At 49.1% G+C, this 23,835-nt stretch overlaps 1 protein-coding gene across 2 annotated transcripts in view; it reads right to left on the bottom strand.

The window, feature by feature from the left end:
* Nucleotides 1-4,163: 4,163 nt before the first annotated feature.
* The window catches only part of CASP9 (caspase 9), a 30,722-nt gene continuing 11,050 nt past the window's right edge, over nt 4,164-23,835 (bottom strand). The window contains exons 3-9 of one of the 2 annotated variants that reach the window (XM_007980436.3): nt 20,573-20,607; nt 19,603-19,779; nt 18,696-18,785; nt 17,332-17,479; nt 6,837-7,016; nt 5,769-5,878; nt 4,164-4,904 (exon numbers count right to left, since the gene is read on the bottom strand). In XM_007980436.3, coding sequence (XP_007978627.1) covers nt 4,815-4,904; nt 5,769-5,878; nt 6,837-7,016; nt 17,332-17,479; nt 18,696-18,785; nt 19,603-19,779; nt 20,573-20,607 — 830 coding nt within the window. In that variant the 3' untranslated portion in view covers nt 4,164-4,814. The remainder of the gene's footprint in view (nt 4,905-5,768; nt 5,879-6,836; nt 7,017-17,331; nt 17,480-18,695; nt 18,786-19,602; nt 19,780-20,572; nt 20,608-23,835) is intronic. The other variant, XM_007980437.3, reaches the window with a different exon arrangement.

The raw sequence follows: 23,835 nt of genomic DNA, 5'->3' as shown, positions 1-23,835 counted from the left end.
TCAAATTCTTTTTAACAATAAACACACATTTTTTTATAACAATAAGCATTAAAAATTATTCATTAAAAATAATAGGCCAGGTGCCGTGGCTCATACAAATGTAATCGCAGCACTTTGGGAGGCCAAGGAGGGAGGATTGCTTGAGCCCAGGAGTTCAAGAGCAGCCTGGGCAACATAGCAAGACTCTGTCTTTGCAAAGATTTTTTTCTTTTAATTAGGCATGGTGGTGCATGCCTGTAGTCTCAGCTACTTGAGAGGCTGAGGTGGAAGGATTTTTGGGCCCGAGAGGTGGAGGCTACAGTAAGCCAAGGGCACACCACTGCACTGCAGCCTGAGCGACATAGCAAGACCTTGTCTCTGAAAATAATAATAGTTGGCATCAATATTAAGGAGCAGCCATGGATACACGCAGAAGTAGGCGAAAGCAGCCAGAACAGGAAACCCAGTCACAAGAAAAGGGTGCCCAGAAGAGGGCAGAGGAAGCACCATGCCTGGTAATAGAAGCTGGGGGAGAAGAGGCGGACACTCTGTGCCAATTAGGGACCACCTCAGTTTGCTCTTCTGTAAAATGGGACTTGAACTAGATCAGGACTCCTTCACATTTTTAGGCACTAGAGCAAGAGAGAGTCATGGTATTTGTGGCAGAGCCCCCAAAGAAGGGGAAAGCTGGCATCTGACTTCACTAACTTTAATTTGCAGAGAAATGTTACTTCTGCACTTATAAAACTGACTGACTTAACTGCACTTATAAAACTTCTGCACTTACAAAAGTAACTGACACTTATAAAACCAAATATGAAGTTGCAGCCATGAGCACGTGGTCACAGGAGGAAACTAAACTGTCAAAATAAGCCAGTGGCTGCTCCCAAGTGTTCCCACTGATTCTTCCCAGCTCCTTGTTCATTTGTCTGTCCGCTGGCATCTTTTTGCCAACAAGTGGTCACAGGCAGAGATTCCGAAAACATTTGTTGGAGAAAAATGGAAAATCAAAAAGGCAGTAGCCATTAATCATTAATTGGTTCTTTTTTATATATAAATTGGGAAAAACCCATCTGAGTCCACCTTTGGAGGCGCCACCCACACGTCAAAGGAGCCTGACCTGAGACTGACTGGACGAAAGGCTGCTTAGGGGCCTTTCCCAGCCAAATCCTGCTGTGGGAGTCACTGTGCAGCTGGTCCTGGCAGCAACCTGGGGACCTGAAGCAGGGGCAATTGTCCCAATGTTTTTGTTCCAGCGTCAGCTGTTTCCAGCCACAGATATAAGCACAACAGAGCAGGCCAGATCCCAAAGCATGGCCAGATGGCAGCAGGGATCCATGGGGCAGCACACCTCACGAGGCAACTGGGCAGAGTCCCTGTATTCATGGGAGAGCAGTCGGGGCAGGCACAGATGCCCAGTAACAGGTTTCAGAACGGGGAGAGCCAAGCAACCAGCTGTCCTTGGGTGGGGGCTGCCCCTGGCAGTGGCAGAGGAGCTCGTGAAATCTTGCAGTGGCCCCAACCCAGGGACACACTGTGTGCAGCCTGGAGTCACGAACCACTAGAGCCCTGGGGGTGCCTGAGAGCAGCTGCCTGGATAAACCCAGACAGGTGACAAGCCAAGATCAGGAAGTACAAGCAAAGAGCAGAGAAGCAGAGGAGACAAGTGGCCCGGGGCATTCATCCTTTCAACAAATGTCCATTGAATGACAGTCACACATGAACTTCAGCAATCCTTAGCTTTTATTTTTCCAGAAGGTAATACATCCTCTGTGTAAAAATATTAACACAATATGAGTGTATCAAGTAAAATGTATCAAGATGTCCCCCCTCATTTTACATCTCCAATTCCACTCTCCAGAGGTTATCATTGTTTTTGTTTGTTTTCATACGGAGTCTCGCTCTATTACCCAGGCTGGAGTACAGTGGCTTGATAGCTCACTGCAACCTCTGCCTCCCAGGTTCAAGCAATTCTCCTACCTCAGCCTTCTAACTAGCTGGGATTACAGGCATGCACCAACATGCCCAGGTAATTTGTGTATTTTTAGTAGAAATGGGGTTTCACCATGTTTTAGCCAGGCTGGTCTTGAACTCCTGAGCTCAGGTGATCTGCCCATCTCGGCCTCCCAATGTGCTGGGATTACAAGCATGAGCCACCGCGCCCTGCCAATCATTGTTAAAAGCTTGGTGTGTGGTCTTCTCAACTTTATGTACATATGTATCTATACATAGAGAGAAAGACAGACACTGTCTTCTAAGCAAAAATAGGATCTGAGTCTTCATACTATTCTGCAGCTGTTTTTCACTTAACACCTTATCACATTTTATATGTCAGTACATACATGTCATTCTTTTGAACAGCTAAATAGTATTCCATAGTTTTAGTATAATGAATGAAGTTTTAATGTTCCCTATTTTTCACTCTTACATTGTGCAGTGAACATCCTTGAACATAATTCCTGCACACTGGTCTGAGTGTTTGTGCTATAACAGCTGGATCTCCTGCCGTTTACAGCACTGGATCATGAAGTTGGCATATCAAAATGTTTAACAGGCCGGGCGCGGTGGTTCACGCCTATAATCCCAGTACTTTGGGAAGCTGAGGCAGGTAGATCACTTGAGGTCAGCAGTTTGAGACCAGCCTGGCCAACATGGTGAAACCCTGAATCTAGTAAAAATGCAAACAAAAACAGCCAGGCGTGGTGGTGCACAGCTGTAATATCAGCTACTCAGGAGGCTGAGGCAGGAGAATCGCTTGAACCTGGGAAGCGGAGGTTGCAGTGAGCCTAGATCATGCCACTGCACTCCAGCCTGGGAAACAGAGTTAGACTGTCTCAAAGGAAAAAAAAAAAGTTTAACAGATACTGATCAACAGTCTCTGGAAATAGTAATTGCCCCAACCATATTGCATAACTGCCTTGCAAACAGCAGTTTTGATTTGAGAAACAAATGAAATCTAAAAATATGCCATCCACACATTTGGAATTTAAGTTTTAGGGGGTTCAAAGGCCCCCTACCCTGAAACCCACACAGGACTCCTGGCTAAGACCCCCTTTACAGGAGACCCTAACAGGTCAATGAAAAGCTGTGATTGCATCTTTTTTCCGAAACGTCATTAGAACTCCTCAGGCAGGAGCTACTGCAGTGTGGGCTGCCTGTGACTCACATGAGGAGCTTAGCCCAGGAGGACAGAGACAGGAAACTGCCATGCACAGCTCTGCAGTTAGGTGAACCTGACGATTTTCTTGTGTGTCCTGCAGGTGATTGCAAATAACTAACCAAAAGAAGTCCCCGGGACGGTTTCAGACTTGGAAAGGTCACAGAAGGAAAGTAATATTATATAAAGTGACAACTATACAAATCACATCTTGATGAGGGTTTTATTGTTATTTATTTAGCAATCCATCCTAACATCCAGGGCCCTAAAAACCAGAAATAGGTCAGGCTCAATGGCTCAAGCCTGTAACCCCTGCACTTTGCTGATCGCTTGAGTTCCAGGAGTTCAAGACCAGCCTGAGTAACATGGCGTAACTCTGTCTCTACTAAAAATACAAAAATTAACTGGGAGAGGTAGTGCACACCTGTAGTCCCAGCTACTTAGGAGGCTGAGGTGGGAGGATCTCTTGAGCCCAGGAGGTCAAGACTGCAGGAAGCCAAGATCGCATCATTGCACTCCAGCCTGGGTGACAGAGTAAGACCCTTTCTCCAAAAAAAAAAAAAAAAAAAAAAGCCCAAAAAACAACAAATAGGCTGGCACAATGACAGCTTAAAAGACCTCAGGGTGGAGCAGCCCAACGTGTCACTATTGCACACCACATTCACACTGCAGTCTGGGGGTGCTTCATGAGCCCCTCCCTATAATTATCTCCGGATAACTGTGTTCCCTTGGACAAGAGACCTAACCTCCCCGAGCACAGGGTTCTCACCCTTGTTCCCTTGTTGCCTTCCTGGGATGGAATAGGGATCAAGTGAAATGAGACATGAAGAAATGGGGCTGGGTGAGGTGGTGCAGCCTGTAGTTACAGCTACTTGGGAGGGTCACCGCAGCCCAGGAGTTTGAGACCAGCCTGGGCAACATAGTGGGAGCCCAGAAAAACATGGGGAAATGTTTTGAAAAAAGCAAAAGTCTCTTTTGTAAGGAAGAACAAAGAGTTGGAGCAAAATGAGGGAAGAAATAGGCAAAAGAGAGTCCATATTTGCCTTTTATTTTCTAAGATTAATGCAATGTAGGAAAAATTAACAATTTTTAAAACTTCACTTAGAATTCACAGATTACAGCTGTTGAGACTCTAGTAGGCCCCAGCTTGCTGATCTATGAGAGATACTGGTTTGTGTGTAGCCAAAAATCCCTATAGACCAGTGGTTGTCAGGTGAGTAAAGTTTTATACCCCAGGACATATTTGGCAACACCTGAGAACATTTTTGTTTGGCACTGGGAGACGTGTCACTGGCATTGAGGCAAGGGACAGTGCTGAACATCCAGGACAGCCTCACAGCAAAGGGTGACCTGACCCCACAGGTCAGTAGTACAGAGGTTAATCCCTGCCCTAGAGAGAACACAGGGATCACAGGACAGTCACTAGCCCTGGACCAGCCACTGCTCAAGAGGCCACACACAATCCATGGCATTCATCTGTCCCTCTTCCTCCACTGTTCAGCACTTGTCGCCAATCTGGAAGCTGCTAAGAGCCTGTCTGTCACTGGCAGAGAAAGAGCAGACCCTGTGCCGGCTGCAAAGTCCTTGAGTTGCAGGAAAGTCCAGGTCTCAGCCACTTTCAGGCCTGGGGCAGGAAGGCTTTGGGGTGCAAGATAAGGCAGGGTGAGGGGCCCTGGCCTTATGTTTTAAAGAAAAGCTTTTTCCGGAGGAAATTAAAGCAACCAGGCATCTGTTTATAAATCCCTTTCACCGAAACAGCATCAGCGACCTGTAAGACATGACCATGGAGAGCTCTGTGAGTTCAGTTCTCTGGACCGAAGGAACAATTCAAGAGGGGCTGGGGGGAATGTCCACTCAACTGACACCTTAAAAACAGCTCAAACTGCAGCCTCTTTGAGCAGGAGGGCTTGAAGAACACGCACCTGAACTTTACCTTTAAAAAACTCAAAATTCAAAATTTCCAAACTCATAAAGTTCAAATCAGACTGAAATATTTGCAAGGAGCAAGGCGTGGCCTCAGCCCCGCGGCCCCTTCTCATGGCAGGAACACCTGAGCAGAGCAGCAGGGGCCCACACGCGCTGCTTCCCCAAGGCAGCCACAAGTCTACGGGACCCTCAGAGGAAGCAACTGTTCTGAGTGGGGTTTCCTTGGAGTAGGACTGGGCCTCTGAGGCCACCCTCAGGCCACCCTTTCCTATCTGTTTCCTCACCAGGGCCTCCTGAGAAGGAGATGTACAAGGAGGGGTTCATAATTCTTGAGGGTCAAGAGTAGAAGACTGCGTGATGGCCGCAGGGTATAGGCAGGGGCCCATGACCCGCCTTCGGGATCTAGACAGAGCCATCCCGCGCTGGCACCGAGGACCAGCTCCATCAGTGGAGGAGCAGGAGGTGTCAACCTGGGGACCTTGGAGGAGACAGGGAAGGCAACTCTTTGAATAAAGGGCAAATGTCACCACAGGCAGGAATGCCTCTCATAGAGACACAAAAGTACTGACTCCAAGGCTCAGAGGAGTCTACTACCTTTTACCCTTGGTTTGGGCCTGCCCTGCTCACCCCCCAATCCCCAGCCCCAGGAGAACACGCTGCCCCCCAGCAGTCTCCCCTCTCCTTTGCAGAGGAAGGCAGCACTCACCCTGAGCAGGAGGGACTGCAGGTCTTCAGAGTGAGCCCACTGCTCAAAGATGTTGTCCAGGGTCTCAATGTACCAGGAGCCACTCTTGGGGTCCCTCAAGGAGACAAAACCTTTGGAGGGAGGAGGACTGAACACTGCTGGAGAGCCACCCCCGCGCCCCCGCCCCCCCCCCCCCAGCCACGTACGCAGGCTCGGGCGCCCTGCAGATCTTGACTCACCCATGCATCCAGCAGGAGCAGCCTGGCCCCTGAGGCTCTGCCCTAATCATGATCTTATTTCACCTCGTGACCATCTCCTGATTCTGGCTATGATTCCCGTTTTCCCAGCAAGGAAACGAAGGCTTGAAAAAGTGAAGTGACTCATCCAAGGCATAAGAAAGGAAGGAAACTGCCGGGCCCAGTGGCTCACACCTGTAATCCCAGCATTTTGGAAGGCCGAGGTGGGCAAATCACTTGAGGTCAAGAGTTCAAGACCAGCCTGGCCAACATGCTGAATCCCTGTCTCTACTAAAAATATAAAAATTAGCTGGGTGTGGTGGTGCACGCCTGTAATCCCAGCTACTTAGGAGGCTGAGGCAGGAGAATTACTTCAACCTGGGAGGTGGAGGTTGCAGTGAGCTGAGGTTGTGCCACTGCACTCCAGCCTGGGTGACAGAGCAAGACTCCGTCTCAAAAAAAAAAAAAAAGGAAGGAAACTACCACCTGCTGCACCTACTATGTGCCACGTACTGTGCTCAGTGACGTGCCAGCCACCTTGTTTCATCGCCATGGCAACCCCTGAGGCACAATTCCTATTCCCTGCTAAAGATGCAAAGGCAGAGGCAGAGTCAGGCAGAGGAGAGACAAGTGAGGCATAGGAACCCAAGGGCGCAGGCTTCCTTGCCGTGCACATCCTTGTCTGCTCAGCCTGAGCCAAGATTCAGAGAGGAGAAGTCAGTCATTCAGGGTCACAGAGGAGCAAGAGACAGACCAGGACTCATACCCTGGTCTTTTCTCTCATCACACAGCTGCCTCTAGGGCAGAGAGGAAGGCCTCTGGCTGCAAGGGCGAGCCCTTCTGATGTGCTCACCCGGGAAAGTAGAGTAGGACACAAAGATGTCGCTGGGTGTGGGCAAACTAGATACAGCATCCAGCTGGTCGAAGGTCCTCAAATCTTCCTGGAACGGGGTGGCGTCTGGCTCAGGGTTACTGCCAGAGGACTCGTCTTCAGGGGAGGTGGAGGCCACCTCAAACCCATGGTCTTTCTGCTCTGCAGGAAGCAGAAACAAACACACCTTGTCATTGAAATACACAGACAAGGATGGTTCAACATATGAAAGCTGCTGTCATACACTACATTAACAGTGTGAGGGGAAAATCAATCTTGGGTCCCCAGACTCATTAAGCCAAACAGAAAAGTCAAGCTGGGAACTGGGTCATGCAAACCCGCCTCCCTGTTTTGGTTCCTAAATAAGATGGCTGCGAGATGAACAGCTACACACCTCCCTCAGATTTTGCCCACAAGGAAATTCCTGGTGAGCTCCAAGACAGCTGTCTGATAAAATTCACCATGGCAATGTAAATGGATAGCTTATCTTTACAGAGGCATCACCCCTCTGCCCACCTGGCACAAATGCATATCTGATTATTCCCCTGTCCCAATTGTCTTTGTTATCTTGTGTAAACATGCAGGTTCCCCACATTTTCCCCTGCCCTATGTTACCTTACATAAAAATGCAAACTCACTGAGCCAGACAAAGGCATGAATGACTATTTTCCCCCTACCCTGGTCTTACATGAAAATTGTGTACTTCTCAATATCCCGCCCTTTCCCCTTTAAATTTGGAACTCTAAAATTCACGTTCAGAGGAAGGCATAGACCTGTCTCCTGGATGCGCGTCCTTAACTTTGGCAAAAGAAACTTCTTAAATTGACTGAGACCTGTCTCAGATTTTTGGGGTTCATAAGAGAATGAAAAAAACCTTACATCATCATCTCAATTGATGCAGAAAAAGCACATGACAAATTTCAACAACCTTTCATGATAGAAACAGTCAACAAACTCAGAATAGAAGGAAACTACCTCAACATAATAAAAGCCACATATGAAAAACCCACAGCAAACATTATACTCGATGGTGAAAGACTGAAACCTTTTTCTATAAGATCAGGAAGAAGGCAAGAATTCCTGCTTTTGCCACTTCTATTCAACATATTACTAGAGGTTTTAAATAGGGCAAGGAGGCAAGAAAAAGAAATAAAAGACATTCAAATTGGAAAGAAGGAGTAAAATTGTCTCTGCTCACAAATGGTATGATTTTATATGCAGAAAGCCCTAAAGATTAAACACTATTAGAACAAATAAAATTAGCATATTAGCAGGATACAAAGCCAACCATAAAAAATACTTGCATTTCTGTACACGAGCAATGAACAATCAGAAAATGAAATTACCAAAATGGTTCCAGGCCAGGCGCGGTGGCTCAAGCCTGTAATCCCAGCACTTTGGGAGGCTGAGACGGGCGGATCACGAGGTCAGGAGATCGAGACCATCCTGGCTAACACGGTGAAACCCCGTCTCTACTAAAAAATACAAAAAACTAGCCGGGTGAGGTGGCGGGCACCTACAGTCCCAGCTACTCGGGAGGCTGAGGCAGGAGAATGGCGTAAACCCGGGAGGCAGAGTTTTAAGTGAGCCAAGATCGCGCCACTGCACTCCAGCCTGGGCGACAGAGCGAGACTCCGTCTCAAAAAAAAAAAAAAAAAAAAAGATTCCATTGACAATAGCATCAAAAATAATAAAATAGCTAGAAATTAACCAAGATGAAAGACTTGTAAAATGAAAACTACAAAACATTGCTAAAAGAAATTAAAGAAGGCTGGACACCATGGCTCATGCCTGTAATCCCAACACTTTGGGAGGCTGAGGCAGGAGGATCCCTTGAGCCCAGGAGTTCCAAACCAGCAAAACCTCATCTCTACACACAATAAAAAATTTAGCCAGGTGTGGTGGCACGTGCCTGTGGTCCCCGCTACTTGTGAGGCTGAGGTGGGACAACCACTTGAGTCCAAGCAGTTGAGGCTGCAGTGTGCTATGATCGCGCCACTGCACGGCTGCCTGGGTGACAAAGCAAGACCCAGTCTCAAAAAAGAAAAAGAGCCGGGCATGGTGGCTCACACTTGTAATCCCAGCACTTTGGTAGGCCAAGGCGGGTGGATCACCTGAGGTCAGGAGTTTGAAACAAGCCTGGCCAACATGGTAAAATCCCGTCTCTACTAAAAAATACAAAAATTACCCAGGCGTGGTGGTGGGCATCTGTAATCCCAGCTACTTGGGAGGCTGAGGCAGGAAAACAGCTTGAATCCAGGAGGCAGAGGTTGCAGTGAGTCAAGATCATGCCACTGCACTCCAGCCTGGGTAACAGAGCAAGACTCCATCTAAAAAAAAGAAAAAGAAAGAAAAAGAAAGAAGATACAGGCCAGGCACGGTGGCTCACGCCTGTAATCCCAGCACTTTGGGAGGCCAAGGCGGGCGGATCACTAGGTCAGGAGATTGAAACTATCCTGACCAACATGGTGAAACCCCGTCTCTACTAAAAATACAAAAATTAGCTGGGAGTGGTGGTGTGTGCCTGTAATCCCAGCTACTCAGGAGGCTGAGGCAGGAGAATTGCTTGAACCAGGGAGTCAGAGGTTGCAGTCAGCCGAGATGGCACCACAGCACTCGAGTCTGACAACAGAGCAAGACTTCATCTCAAAAAAATAAAATAAAAGATATAAATGGAAATATATCCTATGTTTATAAATTAAAAAACGTAAAGATATCAATACTACCCAAAGCAATTTATAGATTAAATGCAATCCCTATCAAAATGATGTTTTTTGCAGAAATAGAAAATCTATCCTAAAATTCACACGAGAATCTCAAGGGACCCCAAATAGACAAAACAATCTGGAAAAGAGCAAAATTGGAGGACTCATACGTCCTGATTTCAAAACTTACTACAAAGCTACAGTAATCAAAACAGCATGGTACTGGCATGAAGACAGACACAGGTCAGTGTCATTGAATAGAGTCCAGACATATACCCTCACACACATGGTCAAATGAATTTTGAAAAGGGTGGCAGGACCATTCAGTGGGGAGAGGGCAGTGGTTTTTTTGTTTTTTGTTTTGTTTTGGGGGATTTTTGTTTTTGTTTTTTGAGACAGAGTCTCATTCTGCCAACCCGGTTGGAGTGCAGTGGTGCAATCACAGCTCACTGCAGCCTTGACCTCCAAGGCTCAAGTGATCCCCCCACCTCAGCCTGTCAAGCAGTTGGGACTACAGGTGCCACCACACGCAGCTAATTTTTGTATTTTTTATAGAGATAGGATCTTGCCGTATTGCCCAGGCTGGTCTCAAACTCCTGGGCTCAAGCAATCTGCCTGCCTTGGCCTCCCAAAGGACTGGGATTATAGGCTTTTTTTTTTTTTTAAGAGACAGGTTTTTGCTATGTTGCCCAGATTGGAGTGAAGTAGCACGATCTTAGCTCACTCCAGCCTCAAACTCCTGAGCTCAAGCAATCATCCCCAAAAAATGGTTAAGATGGCAAATTTTATATTATGTGTATTTTGTCACAATTTTTAAAAAGTCATATCAAACTTGTCTTTTTTCAGAAATATAGTTGAAGAAACTGTCCACTATATCACACTCACTCACTCAAACCCTTTACTCAGGCTGTCAAGGTCACAGTGTCTCCCAAGGGAAGAAATGTGTCTGGGGTCCCTACTCCTGACTTCTGTCTACCACATATAGAACTATAGAACCAGATTCCATGGATCTTGAAAGTGATCTTTTTTTTTTTTGAGATGGAGTCTTGCTCTGTCATCCAGGCTGGAGTGGGAGTGCAGTGGCGCGATCTTGGTTCACTGCAAGCTTCGCCTCCCGGGTTCAAGCGATTCTCCTGCCTCAGCCTCCCAAGTAGCTGAGACTACAGGCGCTCGCCACCACCATGCCCGGCTAATTTTTTGTATTTTTAGTAGAGATGGGTTTCACTGTGTTAGCCGGGATGGTCTTGATCTCCTCACCTCATGATCTGCCCGCCTCGGCCTCCCAAAGTGCTGGGATTACAGGAGTGAGCCACTGTGCCTGGCCAGTGATCTTATTTCCAATGGCGGCTGGAAAGCGTAAAAAATGAGCAGGCCACCTCTAGCAAGTAGATATCACTATTTCATTTTATGTAATTAGGCAACTGAGACTCAGATAAGTTAAGGGGTTTCTCCCTCAAGACAGAGGCTGACTGGGACTTTGACCCACCTCATTTTTGAGTCTACTATTTTTCCATGTTTCTTTACATCTGCAAAGTGATTTTATCTCTAAAATCAGTGTTGTATACCTCACATTTTTAATTCACTTGTACTTTAGAGAACGTAGAAAGCTGCAGGACATCCTAGGATGTATTTTTGGAATCCAAACTTACTCTTACTTTTCTTCTCTCCTTGTGTTTCCTCTCTATTTTGTCCTAGTGTTATCATTTGTACTTCTTGCGCTATGGCAAATCCTTTTCTAGAATCAAAGAAGCCATCAGAAAAATATCAAATAGACACCAAGTCATGGGTAATGAAATCCATGGAGATCTTTACACCTTCTAATCCAATAATTTCCTAAGAAAATAATTCAAATGCAGTCAAAAGCTTTCTGTACAAAGACACATGTGGTTGTGTGAGCCAAAAATTACATACCACCTAAACGGCCAACATCAGGAAAATGGTTTAGGAAATTAGTGCATATCATGAAAATGGCCCATTACAAAGCCATTTGAGCTAGTGTTGATGAAGGCCATGGAGATCTGGGGAACTGCTTAACAGATAATGTTATCTGAGAAAAGCAGACTGTGCTTGTGGGCTGGCATCCAAAAGGAAGATGCAAAAATGAGACAGCTGTATTAGCTTATAACATTCTGAATGATTTTTTTTTTTAGGTTGTCATATTTTTCGTTTTTTCCATTTTAAAATCTAGACTCCTGGCCGGGCACGATGGCTCACGCCTGTAATCCCAACACTTTGGGAGGCTGAGGCGGGTGGATCACGAGGTCAGGAGATCAAGACCATCCTGGCTAACACGGTGAAACCCCGTCTCTACTAAAACTGCAAAAAAATTAGCCAGGCGTGGTGGCGGCGCCTGTAGTCCCAGCTACTCGGGAGGCTGAGGCAGGAGAATGGTGTGAACCCGGGAGGCGGAACTTGCAGTGAGAGGAGATTGCGCCACTGGATTCCAGCCTGGGTGACAGAGCGAGACTCCGTCTCAAAAAAATAAAAAAATAAAATAAAATCTAGACTCCCCAAAGGCAATGCCAAGCTTGGAAAACAGAGAGATCCTGGCAGGACTTGTGCCCCACATGGCTCAGCTACAGAGCCACTGAAGTGGAGACACTGAGGGAGGTCTTCCAGGATGAGGTCTTTTGCAGTAGGGCTCATGGTGGGTGGGGTAAGGTGGAGCACCGAGGGCTACTCCGGAAAGAAGGCAGCTAACAAGAGCTTTGGTTAAAATATATATACATATTGCCGGGCGCGGTGGCTCACGCCTGTAATCCCAGCACTTTGGGAAGCCGAGGTGGGTGGATCATCAAGGTCAGGAGATCGAGACCATCCTGGCTAACTCAGTGAAACCCCATCTCTACTAAAAATACAAAAACTTAGCCGGGCATGGTAGAGGGCACCTGTAGTCCCAGCTGCTCGGGAGGCTGAGGCAGGAGAATGGCGTGAACCGGGGAGGCGGAGCTTGCAGTGAGCCGAGATCTCGCCACTGCACTCCAGCCTGGGCGACAGAGCAAGACTCCGTCTCAAAAAAAAAAAAAAAAACATATATATATATATTTAACTATGTATATATACTGTAGGAAAAAAAAAGAGATAAATTTTTTTAAAAATAGGCTGAAGTTGGAGTAGGTGTGGTCCAGAGGGTCCCCTGGGAAAACACTCCCAGAAAAGGTGACCGTGATCCAGGCCCTGATGCCATCAGGGAGAACGGTCCTGGTAAGAGAGACAGCAAGTGCTGGCTGCAACACAGGCAGGTTTGCATGGCTGGATCTATGTGACTGAGGGAAGTCACGGTTCACCCAGAGGAGCTGGGGGCCCATCTGCCAGGGACAGAGGTGGTTCTGGCAACCCCAGAATAATACCACCAAAATCTATTGACCTCTTACCCCACACAGCTAAAGCTCAGAAACGATTGGTAATTGGCATTCTCCCAGCTGATGAGGGGCGCAGAATTCTGCCCCCTATTTTTTCGCCTCTCAACTATCCTGCTGCTTCTCATAGGGGCCCCCAGCCTGCAAAGGGGGGCCTCTTTCATCTGTGACAGCCATGTTTTTCTCTAGATTTCTCGGTTCATCGCTTCTCATTGTTTTCTTGATAGAGATTCCGGAATCTGCCTCAGGTGTCTGGGAATGATGTGAAGCAGCACAGCAAGGAGTCCTGAGGCTGGGTCTGCCTGGCAGCCTGCGGGGGCGGGGGGACGCCTAAGCAGGGGATGCTGTAAGAATGGCCAGAGGAGACAGGGTGAGCAGAGAGGCTGAGAAGAGACAACAGGATCAGAGCAGGGGCTGTGGGGGAAAGCAAAGAGGGGGTCAGGCAGGGGCGCTAAGGCAGTTCCATTCCCGTGTCAGCCTCAGTCCACAAATCTTATGTGAAGGCCTTGCCTACGGTGTTCTGCATTTTATGCATGGCTTGGTTCTTAGAGAGCCTCATTAATGCAAAACTCCCCGTAAGGCAGGACTCATTCCCCACAAGAATAAACATACAGTAGGAGCAGATGTTCCCTCCACACAGAAAATCCACCACCGCTGTAGCATATTATCATTTGTTTCCGCCTTGTCATCCTGATCTCTCAAATCCCAAAGAGGGGTCACCCCAACATTGACGGCTCAGCCTCAGAGAGGCAGCCACTTGGTTGCCTCTCACGCGGACGTTGCACACCAAAGTTACCGACTTTAAGGCACATTTTTCAGCCCTGGTGCTGTTACCTCCTAATGAAGAGGTGGATGACATGTTGGAGGGTTTTAAAATTATTATTTTTTAATGATTTTTAAATTATTACAATAGTGAGTTACAAAATAGCAATACAAGAGTCCTCAAAACCCAGTGCAGGTGTTCTGATGCATGTACACAGACACCTGGCCAGGCACTGGCGGAGAACCGAGACCATTCTATTTCTGCTCTCAGCTGACGTGGCGCCACCATGTGGTAACAGCGTTAAGCACCAGGTCATGCAGCCTGCGGAGGCAAAGCAGGAACCCAGCTCCAAATGGGCATCTTAATCACTGCGTGCTGGCTTTGAAATCTTGCTGTTTTCTGTGAGTTTTGTTTTAATGATGGAAATCTGCATTATGCCAAATTTGGCTCGTAGTGTTTTTTTTTGTTTTTTTTGTTTGTTTGTTTGTTTTTTTAGAGACAGGGTCTCGTTCTGTCACCCAGGCCGGAGTGCAATAAGGCAAACATGGCTCACTGTAGCCTCGACATCCAGGGCCCAAGCGATCTTCCTGCCTAAACATCCCAAGTAGCTGGGACCATAGGCACACACCACCACACCTGGCTAATGTTTTAAAATTTGTTATAGAGACTAGTCTCAAAGTCCTCGTCTCAAGAGATCCTCCCACCTCGGCCTCCCAAACTGTTGGGATTACAGGCGTGAACCACACAGATGCTTTTATATGGTTCTCCTCTAAATTCAAATTAGAATTCACATGAGGTGCAACCAGACTGTGGGCTCTGTGCCAGGCTGGGGGCCTGGCTGTGGGGTAGGCCTTGCCCTCTACTCGGAGCTGACCAGGGGATAGGCCCAGCTCAATACAATGAGACAGTGCTATGGCAGGGGAGGGACAGAGGCTGCAGGAGCACAAAGGCCAGCTAACCCTGACTTTGGCCAAGAAAGGGGGTGTTTAGGGAAGACCTTCTGTAGGTGGTGACAATACATTGTAACCAGAAGGATGGATGATTAAGAGTCGGCCAGGTGCCAGGCACAACGGCTCATGCCTGTAATCCCAGCACTTTGGGAGGCAGAGGTGGGAGTATCACTTGAGCCCAATAGTTCAAGACTAGCCTGGGCAATATAGTGAGACCCCCATCTCTAAAACAAAATAAGTAAAAATGAATTTTAAAAACAGAGTTAGCCAGGGGATCAGGTAGAAGAGCAAGCAAGAACCTGGACATCCTGTGAAGGCTGGGCCATGCTGGGGGACTCGGAGCATGTCAGACTGGGGGAGGTGAAATGGCAGGGGCCAGGTCACCAAAGCCCTTAGAAGCCCTGCTACTGAGTCCTAAGAGTGACAGCAGATATTCAAGTGACAAAGGCCCTCCCTGCTGTTGCGACTGAGACTGGATGGGGCATAGGAGGAGCACAAGACCAACTAACCGTCCAGAAAGCAGGTATGCCCGCTCAGCCTGCATTCCTAATTCCCTTGCCCTTTCTGTCTTTCGTTTGATTCATACGAGAAAGAGGGAGCGCAGGCTCCAGAGGAAGAGCATTGCTGGACCACACACCATGGACAAGACAGGAGGTGAGGCAGAGCAGGGTTTCTATAGCCCCCAGAGTGGCAGCCTTCCTTGCTTCCTATTACTGCTGTCCTGAGGCAACTGTGCTGGCGTCAGTGGGGTGGGGGGCTCTTATGTGACACTGGGTCCTCCAGGGTGGGAGTGGGGGGCAGTCTGGGATTTCAGTTATTAAAATGAACCAGTCACTGTACACACACCAATTAGTGCATTAAATATTATTAAAGTTGCCCAGGCACAGTGGCTCATGCCTGTAATCCCAGCACTCTGGGAGGCCAAAGTGGGCAGATCACTTGAACCCAGGAGTTCAAGACCAGCCTGGGCAACATGGCAAAATCCCGTCTCTACAAAAAAAAGAAAAAGAAAAATTAGCTGGGCGTGGTAGTGGGCAGCTGTAGCCCCAGCTACTCAGGAGGCTGAGGTGGGAGGATCACCTGAGTTTGGGAGTGGGTTCTGTTATTTTCCCCATTTGCTGAGATGTCTAGAGATGAACTGGCCCGGGGTTGTGTGATAGACAGGTCAGTAGCCGATCCAGGGTTTAATCAAGTGTTCTCAATCACTTGTGGTCAAGCTATGGGCATGGGTTATGACAGTGATTTAATACAGTTCATGTCAAATTATAAATTCCAGGAGACTGAAACTCTGTTTTCCCCTATCCCCAGCACCTAACACACAGCCTGGTATATACAGCTGGTGCTCAGTAACACCTACTGGATGAATGATGTGACCAGAGGCTGCTCTCCTAGGTAGCCTCCACCCAACTCTGCCAACGTGGAATAGGGATGGGGCAGTTGGATGTGCGCAGGAGAAACACACCACAGGTGCCCACGTCACAGCTGGACAAGCTGGACAGCGCTATGGTGTAACAGTGCCTGCTTCTCTGGCAGATCAGGCTGGAGGCAAGGAACTGATACACGTTCTGAATGTCCCAGTCCGTGGAGAGTCTAGGGCAGAGGGGACTCCCTGGGACAGAATTTCTAGTGCTCCCTGATATTCCTGTCATGACCCACAAGCCAGAAATCCCCATGTTTCCCTCTCTTCCCTCTTTTTTATAAGAAAATCAGGTAACACTGTAGTAGGAGTTAAGTTTAAAATCAGAGCATACAGGCCGGGCGCGGTGGCTCAAGCCTGTAATCCCAGCACTTTGGGAGGCCGAGACGGGCGGATCACGAGGTCAGGAGATCGAGACCATCCTGGCTAACACGCTGAAACCCCGTCTCTACTAAAAATACAAAAAACTAGCCGGGCGAGGTGGCGGGCGCCTGTAGTCCCAGCTACTTGGGAGGCTGAGGCAGGAGAATGGCGTAAACCCGGGAGGCGGAGCTTGCAGTGAGCTGAGATCCGGCCACTGCAGTCCAGCCCGGGCTACAGAGCAAGACTCCGTCTCAAAAAAAAAAAAAAAAAAAAATCAGAGCATACAGCAAAACTACAAATAATCCAAGTAATTCTTTAAAAAACAAAACAAAAATAGAGACAGGGTCTCGCTGTGTTGCCCAGGCGGGTCTCGAACTCCTGGCTCAAGCAATTCTCCTGCCTTGGCCTCCCAAACTGTTGGGCATGAGACACTGCGCCCAGCCCAAGTAATCCCTAAACATTCCTCGAACCCCCAGAACTACGCTTTTGAAAATTCCAATAATTAAATTCTTTGCTTTCTCCGTGCAGTTTAGCTGTGGCCACCCTTTCTCTGGGATAGTGGAAACGGGGTTTGGTTGATGGAGGTCAGGGGAATGGTGACAAGAAAAATAAAAAGAGGTTTCTCCTCTCTCTTCTGTTTAGTTTCTTTCTTGCCAAGTCTCTGGAATTGAAGCTGCCAAAGTTACACGAGCCCATGATGCCACTGTGCCATGAAACTGAAGACTCCAACCTCTACAGAGCCGACAGAGCGGGGCCTGCTCCAGCCAGGCAGAAGTGCTGCCAAAAACGGACCATGCGTGGTACCCTCTGACTGCCTGGAGAGACCTCGTGGGCTCTGTGAGGGGCAGGCTGGAGAAAGAGGCAGGTGGTGGCTCCCTGCTCATCAGACCCACCCAGTGGGAGGCCAAGGAGCTGCTTACCCCCACCACAGGCCTGGATGAAAAAGAGCTTGGGCTTCCCTCCCAGGCTGGGGCAGCTGGTCCCATTGAAGATGTTCACAATCCTCTCGACCGACACAGGGCATCCATCTGTGCCGTAGACAGCCCCTGGGAACTGCAGGTGGCTGGCCTAGAAGACCAAGAACCCTGGTTACAAAACCAAGAAGTTGGAGTAGGAATCCAGCAGCCTGTTCAGAAGTTTTGTGGGGGCCAAGGATTTGGAAGGTCAAAGCCAGGGGCATGAGGCTGATTGAGACAGAGCAGGTTGGTTCTGGAAAGACCCTAGTCAGCATCTATTCCAGGGGTCTCATCTCAAACTCATGTGCCTCTAGGGGCCAGACAGTATGCCTGGAGAGTGCTGGCTGTGGCCTCTAGACCAGTGGTTCTCAAAGTTTGGCCCCTGCAGCAGCAGCATCGATACCGCTTGGGAACGTGTAAGAAATGCAATTCCCGGGCCCCACCCAGACCTCCTAATCAGCAGTCTGGTCCTCCAGGCCCCTCTGACTGAGGCAGCTCAATGCTGAGAGTGGCTGCTTTAAATCAATTCAGCTCAAACCCAAGTGCACAGAAATCACCTGGGAACCTTGTTACTGGGCAGACTCGGAATGAAGAGGTCCAGGGTAGGGCCTGGGAGTCCACATTCCTCATGAGCTCTAGGGACCACATTATGAGAGAAAGGACCAAAGGAAAAGCCCTTCCCAGCCACAGGCTGGAGTTTTACTGGCTGAGGATGCTGGCCTGGTCAGGCCACACCTTTGCGGTTTGTCAACAGAAACTAGAAATCCTGATTTTTATGTGAAATTTGCCAGTTTTCAAAACACCGTGCAGACCACAGGGAGACTCCAGGCCCCAGCTTGTAACTGTGATCTGTCCAACTCCTCAACTTAAAAGATGAGGAAATTAAGGCCCAGGAAGGGGTAAGGGCTTAATCACAATGACAAACACTTAAGGGGCCAAGCCCCCAGTGGGCCTGGTGTCCTGAGTCCCACTAGCAGCAAGGGGCCTGGGGCAATGCCTCACAGGACAGAGACAGGAGCTGAGACAATATGTGTGCTGTACCTGCCTCTGAACAAATTCTGGGGGCAGGAGCTTCGTGAGCAGACCTGGTCTCTGCCCTCCCTCTCCCAGAGAGCTTCTCCCAGGAACACCGACCTGCCCAGAAAGGTGCAGCCAACTCCTCAAACCACATGGCTCCCAAGAAAACAACAGGAGGTGGGCAGGGCCCCACAGCCCCTTTCCACAAAGCCAAGGGTGTTCTGAACACAGGAAGGGACATGGCCCCTGCACGGCCTCTTGGCACGGCCTTTACCCAATGCCTGCCCAAGGAGCAGAGGGATGCTTCCTACCTGACAGCCGTGAGAGAGAATGACCACCACACAGCAGTCCAGAGCACTGTGGTCCCGCCGTGCCAGCTCCAGCAAAGCTAGCACCATTTCCTACAAGAGAGGGCTGCAGGTGAGCCAGAAGCACCGACAGGCCCGGCTGCAGACTGGGCCCTTCCTGACAATAAGAGGGCTCAGCCTGGCCGGGCGCGGTGGCTCACCCATGTAATCCCAGCACTTTGGGAGGCCAAGGCGGGCCGATCATTTGAGGTCAGGAGTTTGAGACCAGCCTGGCCAACATGGTGAAACCCCATCTCTACTAAAAATACAAAAAAAAAAATTCAGCCAGGCGTGGTAGCATGCACCTGTAGTCCCAGCTACTCAGGAGGCTGAGGCAGGAGAATTGCTTGAACCCGGGAGGTGGAGGTTGCAGTGAGCCGAGATCATGCCACTGCACTCCAGCCTGGATGACAAAGTGGGACTCTGTCCCCTGCCACCAAAAAAAACAAAACAACAAAGGGCCCAACCCAAAGGCCTGGGCAGAGCACTTTCTCAGCTTCCCAGGGCCAGTACTGAAATGCTGACAGTCCCAGCAGTCGTAATAGCCACCGTTTTCGGGGAGAAGGTGCTATGCTTGGGCACTGTTCATCGAACCCCTAAAACAACCCAAGGAGGTAGGTACTATTCCTGCTTTCCAGACAAGGAAACTGAGACACAGGAGGTCACACAGCAGGTGGCCGAGACAGCCAGTCCTCAAACCCAGACTTCTGTGTCTGAACTTGAACCTGTAGCCGCTGAGCCGTCCTACCTCCCACGGTCCTCCAGATGTAAGGGCTCATCTGGGGAGTCAGCTGGCTTTTGGGGTCCCTCGAAAGATACTTCCCCCCCCACTGGCCCCCACCCTGTCTCCCTCCACAGACAGTGAGTGTACCTTGGCAGTCAGGTCATGCTTCACCTCCACCATGAAATGCAGCAAGGAGAAGCGGCGCTGCAACTTCTCACAGTCAATGCTGGAGCCAGTGCGGGTGCTGAGCCCAGACTCACGGCAGAAGTTCACATTGTTGATAATGAGGCAGTGGCCACAGGGCTCCATGCTCAGGACGTAAGCCTGCCAGCACAGGGACCCTCGTTAACCCAGGCTCTCCCCGCGCTCCCCAGGGGACAGTCTGGAGAGGTGGGAAGAAAACAGGCTCCGCCCTCCCACACAAGGAGTAGCAGGGTCTCCACCCAGCATTCTAGGGCAAAAGAGAAGCAACTGCAGGATAGGCTAGCACTAGAAGGTGACCCCCCCATCTTGGTGTTCAGGGAAGGGAGCTGGTAACCTGGAAATCCAACAGCCAGGAGCACTCATCCCAAAGGACCTCACAGGTCACCGAGGCCAGGGGCGTACCTGAGAACTCTGTCAGCAGAACTGTGCCCAGGCCACCTGGGGGCACCTAAGGCTGCTCCCTCCCCAGGCTCGGTCCCCTTGTAATTCTCTCTCAAGGCAGCCTGTTCTTTTGTTGATGGTACTTATCACTGTTTCTATTTATATACTCATTTGCCTAACTTCTCTCTCCCCTAACGGACTGATGGTTCCCTCCCAAGTGGCCGCAGCACAGAGCACAGGAGCCACAGAATAAATACTTGTGAATGAGAGAGTGGCAACTTGGTACGGATCCCAGTGCCTGCCCCTCATCAGGTCTTCTGCCCCCAGCTTTGCAAATGAGGAAAAGCAGGGTTGAACAATCTGTCCCAGCAGGTGCTGGGCCAGAGTCAGGGAGGCTAGGACCAGACCCCCACTGCCCTGCCTAGGGTTGGGTTCCCTGGGCTCCTGACACACCTGCAGGGAAGCACCTGAGAGAGGGAGAGGGAAGGGCCCAGAGCCGGAGATACTAGCCCCAAATCTCATGGAGACTCACCAAATCTGCATTTCCCCTCAAACTCTCAGGAGCACCTGGGGAGACAGCAAAAGAGGGAAACATAATGTTGGGGTGCAGCAGAGGAGGGGCAAGGGGCTTTGTGAGGACAGCCGCCCAAGAACAGAGCAGCGCCAACTCAGACCCTCAGACGCTGCTGGTGGGAGAGCCAAATGGCAGAGCCACCTTGGAGATCTGTTTAGAGGTTTCTAACAAAGTTAAACACACACCTACCCTCTGACATCAAGTCCGCCCTCAGGTATATATCAAAGAACAAGGAGTGCAAATGGGCACAAAAGACTTGGCCAAAATGTTCCCTGAGGCCTTATTCATCATGCCCCAACCTAGAAACAACCAATCCAACAATATGATAGATACACAAATTGTGATACAGCCACACAAGAGAACATTATACAGCCTAAAAAAGAATGAGCTACTGATGATACAAGAGATAGATAGAAATTATTTAGGCAGATAGTGAGAGTAAAACAGTCCTCAGCAGAATTTCCCCTATTTTTTTTTTTTTTCTACTCTTGTTGCCCAGGCTCGAGTGCAATGGTGCAATCTTGGCTCACTGCAACCTCCCCGTCCCAGGTTCAAGCAATTCTCCTGTCTCAGCCTCCCGAGTAGCTGGAATTACAGGCACCTGCCACCACACCCGGCTAATTTTTTTGTATTTTTAGTAGAGACGGGGTTTCACCATGTTGGCCAGGCTGGTCTCGAACTCCTGACCTCAGATGATCAACCCACCTCAGCCTCCCAACGTGCTGGGATTACAGGTGTAAGCCACTGTGCCTGGCCTCAAATCATTTCTTTTCTAACAAAGAGTAGCCTGAAAAATCGAGCTGCAGACATAGATAAGCAAGCTGGAAACTCACATGAGTGAATGCCAGCAGCTGTGCCAATAGAAAAGCTACCAGGGGGCCAGGTATATTCAACAAGGAGGCTCCATCTTCCCTTTTCTTTGTCACCACGAGTACAGTAAAGAAGTAAGCAACAATAAGGCACCGGCCAGATAGAGAACCCATCTGCATAACACAAGATTAGGGTGGGGATGGCCAGCTTTTCACACACTATGCAAATGGCACACCTAGTCCTAACCAGTTTTTGTAATCATACGCAAATGAAACACCTGGTCTGACCAATCTTCGTGCCATATGTAAATCAGACACCGCCTCCTCAAGCTCATCTATAAAACCCCTTGCATGCCACTGCAGAAGCAGCAACCCATTTCTCTGGGACCCCTCTCTCTGCAGCAAAGAGCTTTTGTTTCGCCTATTATACTTCCACTCTGAACCTCACTGTATGTCCGTGTCCTGGTTTTCCATGGCCACGAAGACAATGAAACTTGGGTATTTACCCCAGATGAATGACGCTGCTTCACTGATACATGCAAGGCAGGATAGCCTAGAAAATGTGCTGTGTAAGTCCAGGTGCGGTGGCTCACGCCTATAATCCCAGCACTTTGGGAGGCCGAGGTGGGTGGATCACCTGAGGTCAGGGGTTCCAGACCAGCCTGGCCAACGTGGTGAAACCTCCTCTCTACTAAAAATGCAAAAAGAAAAAAAAAAAAAATTAGCTAGGTGAGGGGGTGGGCACCTGTAATCCCAGCTACTCAGGAGGCTGAGGCAGGAGAATCACTTGAACCTGGGAGGCGGAGGTTGCAGTGAGTCGAGATCGTGCCACTGCACTCCAGCCTGGGCAACAAGAGCAAAACTCCATCTCAAAAAAAAAAAAAAAGAAAAGAAAAGAATGTGCTGCGTAAAAAAATAGCCAGACACCAGAGAGTATAGAGATGGCGTCTCATTGAGAAGAAATTACAGAGCAGAAAGAGGTGAGGGAAGCTCAGGAGAGCAGATGCTCGCTGTCTGCAGTGTCCATAGGGGCCCAGCGCAGCAGGTCCTCCGGAAGTACTTGCAGAATGAATAAATGAATAAAGATGATTATTTTCCATCAATGTCAGAAGAGTTTTCATTTAGCAAGAAGTTGACTGGTCACCAGCTTAAAAGGTCATGAGATGTTTTTTCTTCTTTTTGAGACAGTCTCGCTCTGTCGCCCTGACGCAGTCGTCCAAAACATTTATTAGGGAACTTAGAGTGCTGCAGCAATCCTTGAGGGAAGCGGCAAGAAAAAACGGATGTCTACCTAGGTTTGGTCCACAGTGAAGGAATCGGGGTAAGGAGTTTACGTGAGGGTTTAAGGAATTTGGCTCCGGGCCAGGGCCGGTTTCTTTCAGTGTTTTGGGTGATAACCTAGATACCTTTTTTTAATTTCTTTTTTTTTTTCTGTGTGAGAGGGAACCTCACTCTGTTGTCCAGGCTGGAGTGCAGTGGCGCAATCTCGGCTCACTGCAAACTTTGCCTGCTGGGCTCAAGTGACCCTTCCACCTAAGCCATCAAGTTGCTGGGACTACACCACCACACCTAGCTAATTTTTTTTTTTCCAGACAAGAGTCCCACTCTGTTGCCCAGGCTGGAGTACAGTGGCACAATCTTGGCTCACTGCAACCTCTGTCTCCCGGCTTCAAACAATTCTCCTGCCTCAGCCTCCTGAGTAGCTAGGATTACAAGCACACGCCACCATGCTTAGCTAATTTTTGCATTTTTAGTACAGACAGGGTTTCAGCATGTTGGCCAGGCTAGTCTCGAACTCCTGGCCTCAAGTGATCCGTCCATCTTGGCCTCCCCAAGTGCTGGGATTACAGGCGTGAGCCACCACACCTGGCCTACCTAGATACCTTTTATCAGTGCCTGAGAATGTTTAAGGCCCAGGTTTGGGCTCAGGTCTACTGCGAAAAACCTGCAGCTGGCTGGGTCACAGGGTGGTCAAAGCACTCTGTAATTTTCAGTCAGGACACAGAAAGCAAGCAGGGGAACTGGGGGACCCTACAGAAGGGAAGATGCCCTGGGACTGACCCTCCCCAGCCCTTGGCAATTTAGAAATCACAGAAGGAAGTAGCGCTGACCAATGAGACCCACCCAAGGCTCGCTCAATAGGAGGCCCCATGTGAAGTCCCTCCACACACCGCCTCGCTTACTCCTCAGAGCAGGCCCTTCAGCACAGAAGTACTGGCACACATCCCCATTTGCCAGAGGGGAACTGGAGACTCAGAAACCCTGAGTTATAATGGGAGGTGAGAACAGCCACCAGCCCCAGAGCGAAGGGATCAGGAAGCCAGGTAGGGCTGAAGAGCCAACTTCTACTTTCAAGGAAGTTCCAACCCAGGCAAGGCATGAGCAGAGAAAGCCACTGTGATGGTTGAGTTC

This window comes from Chlorocebus sabaeus, chromosome 20, assembly GCF_047675955.1.
Source record: "Chlorocebus sabaeus isolate Y175 chromosome 20, mChlSab1.0.hap1, whole genome shotgun sequence".
NCBI lineage: Eukaryota > Metazoa > Chordata > Mammalia > Primates > Cercopithecidae > Chlorocebus > Chlorocebus sabaeus.
This window is presented reverse-complemented; position numbering and strand designations above follow the sequence as displayed.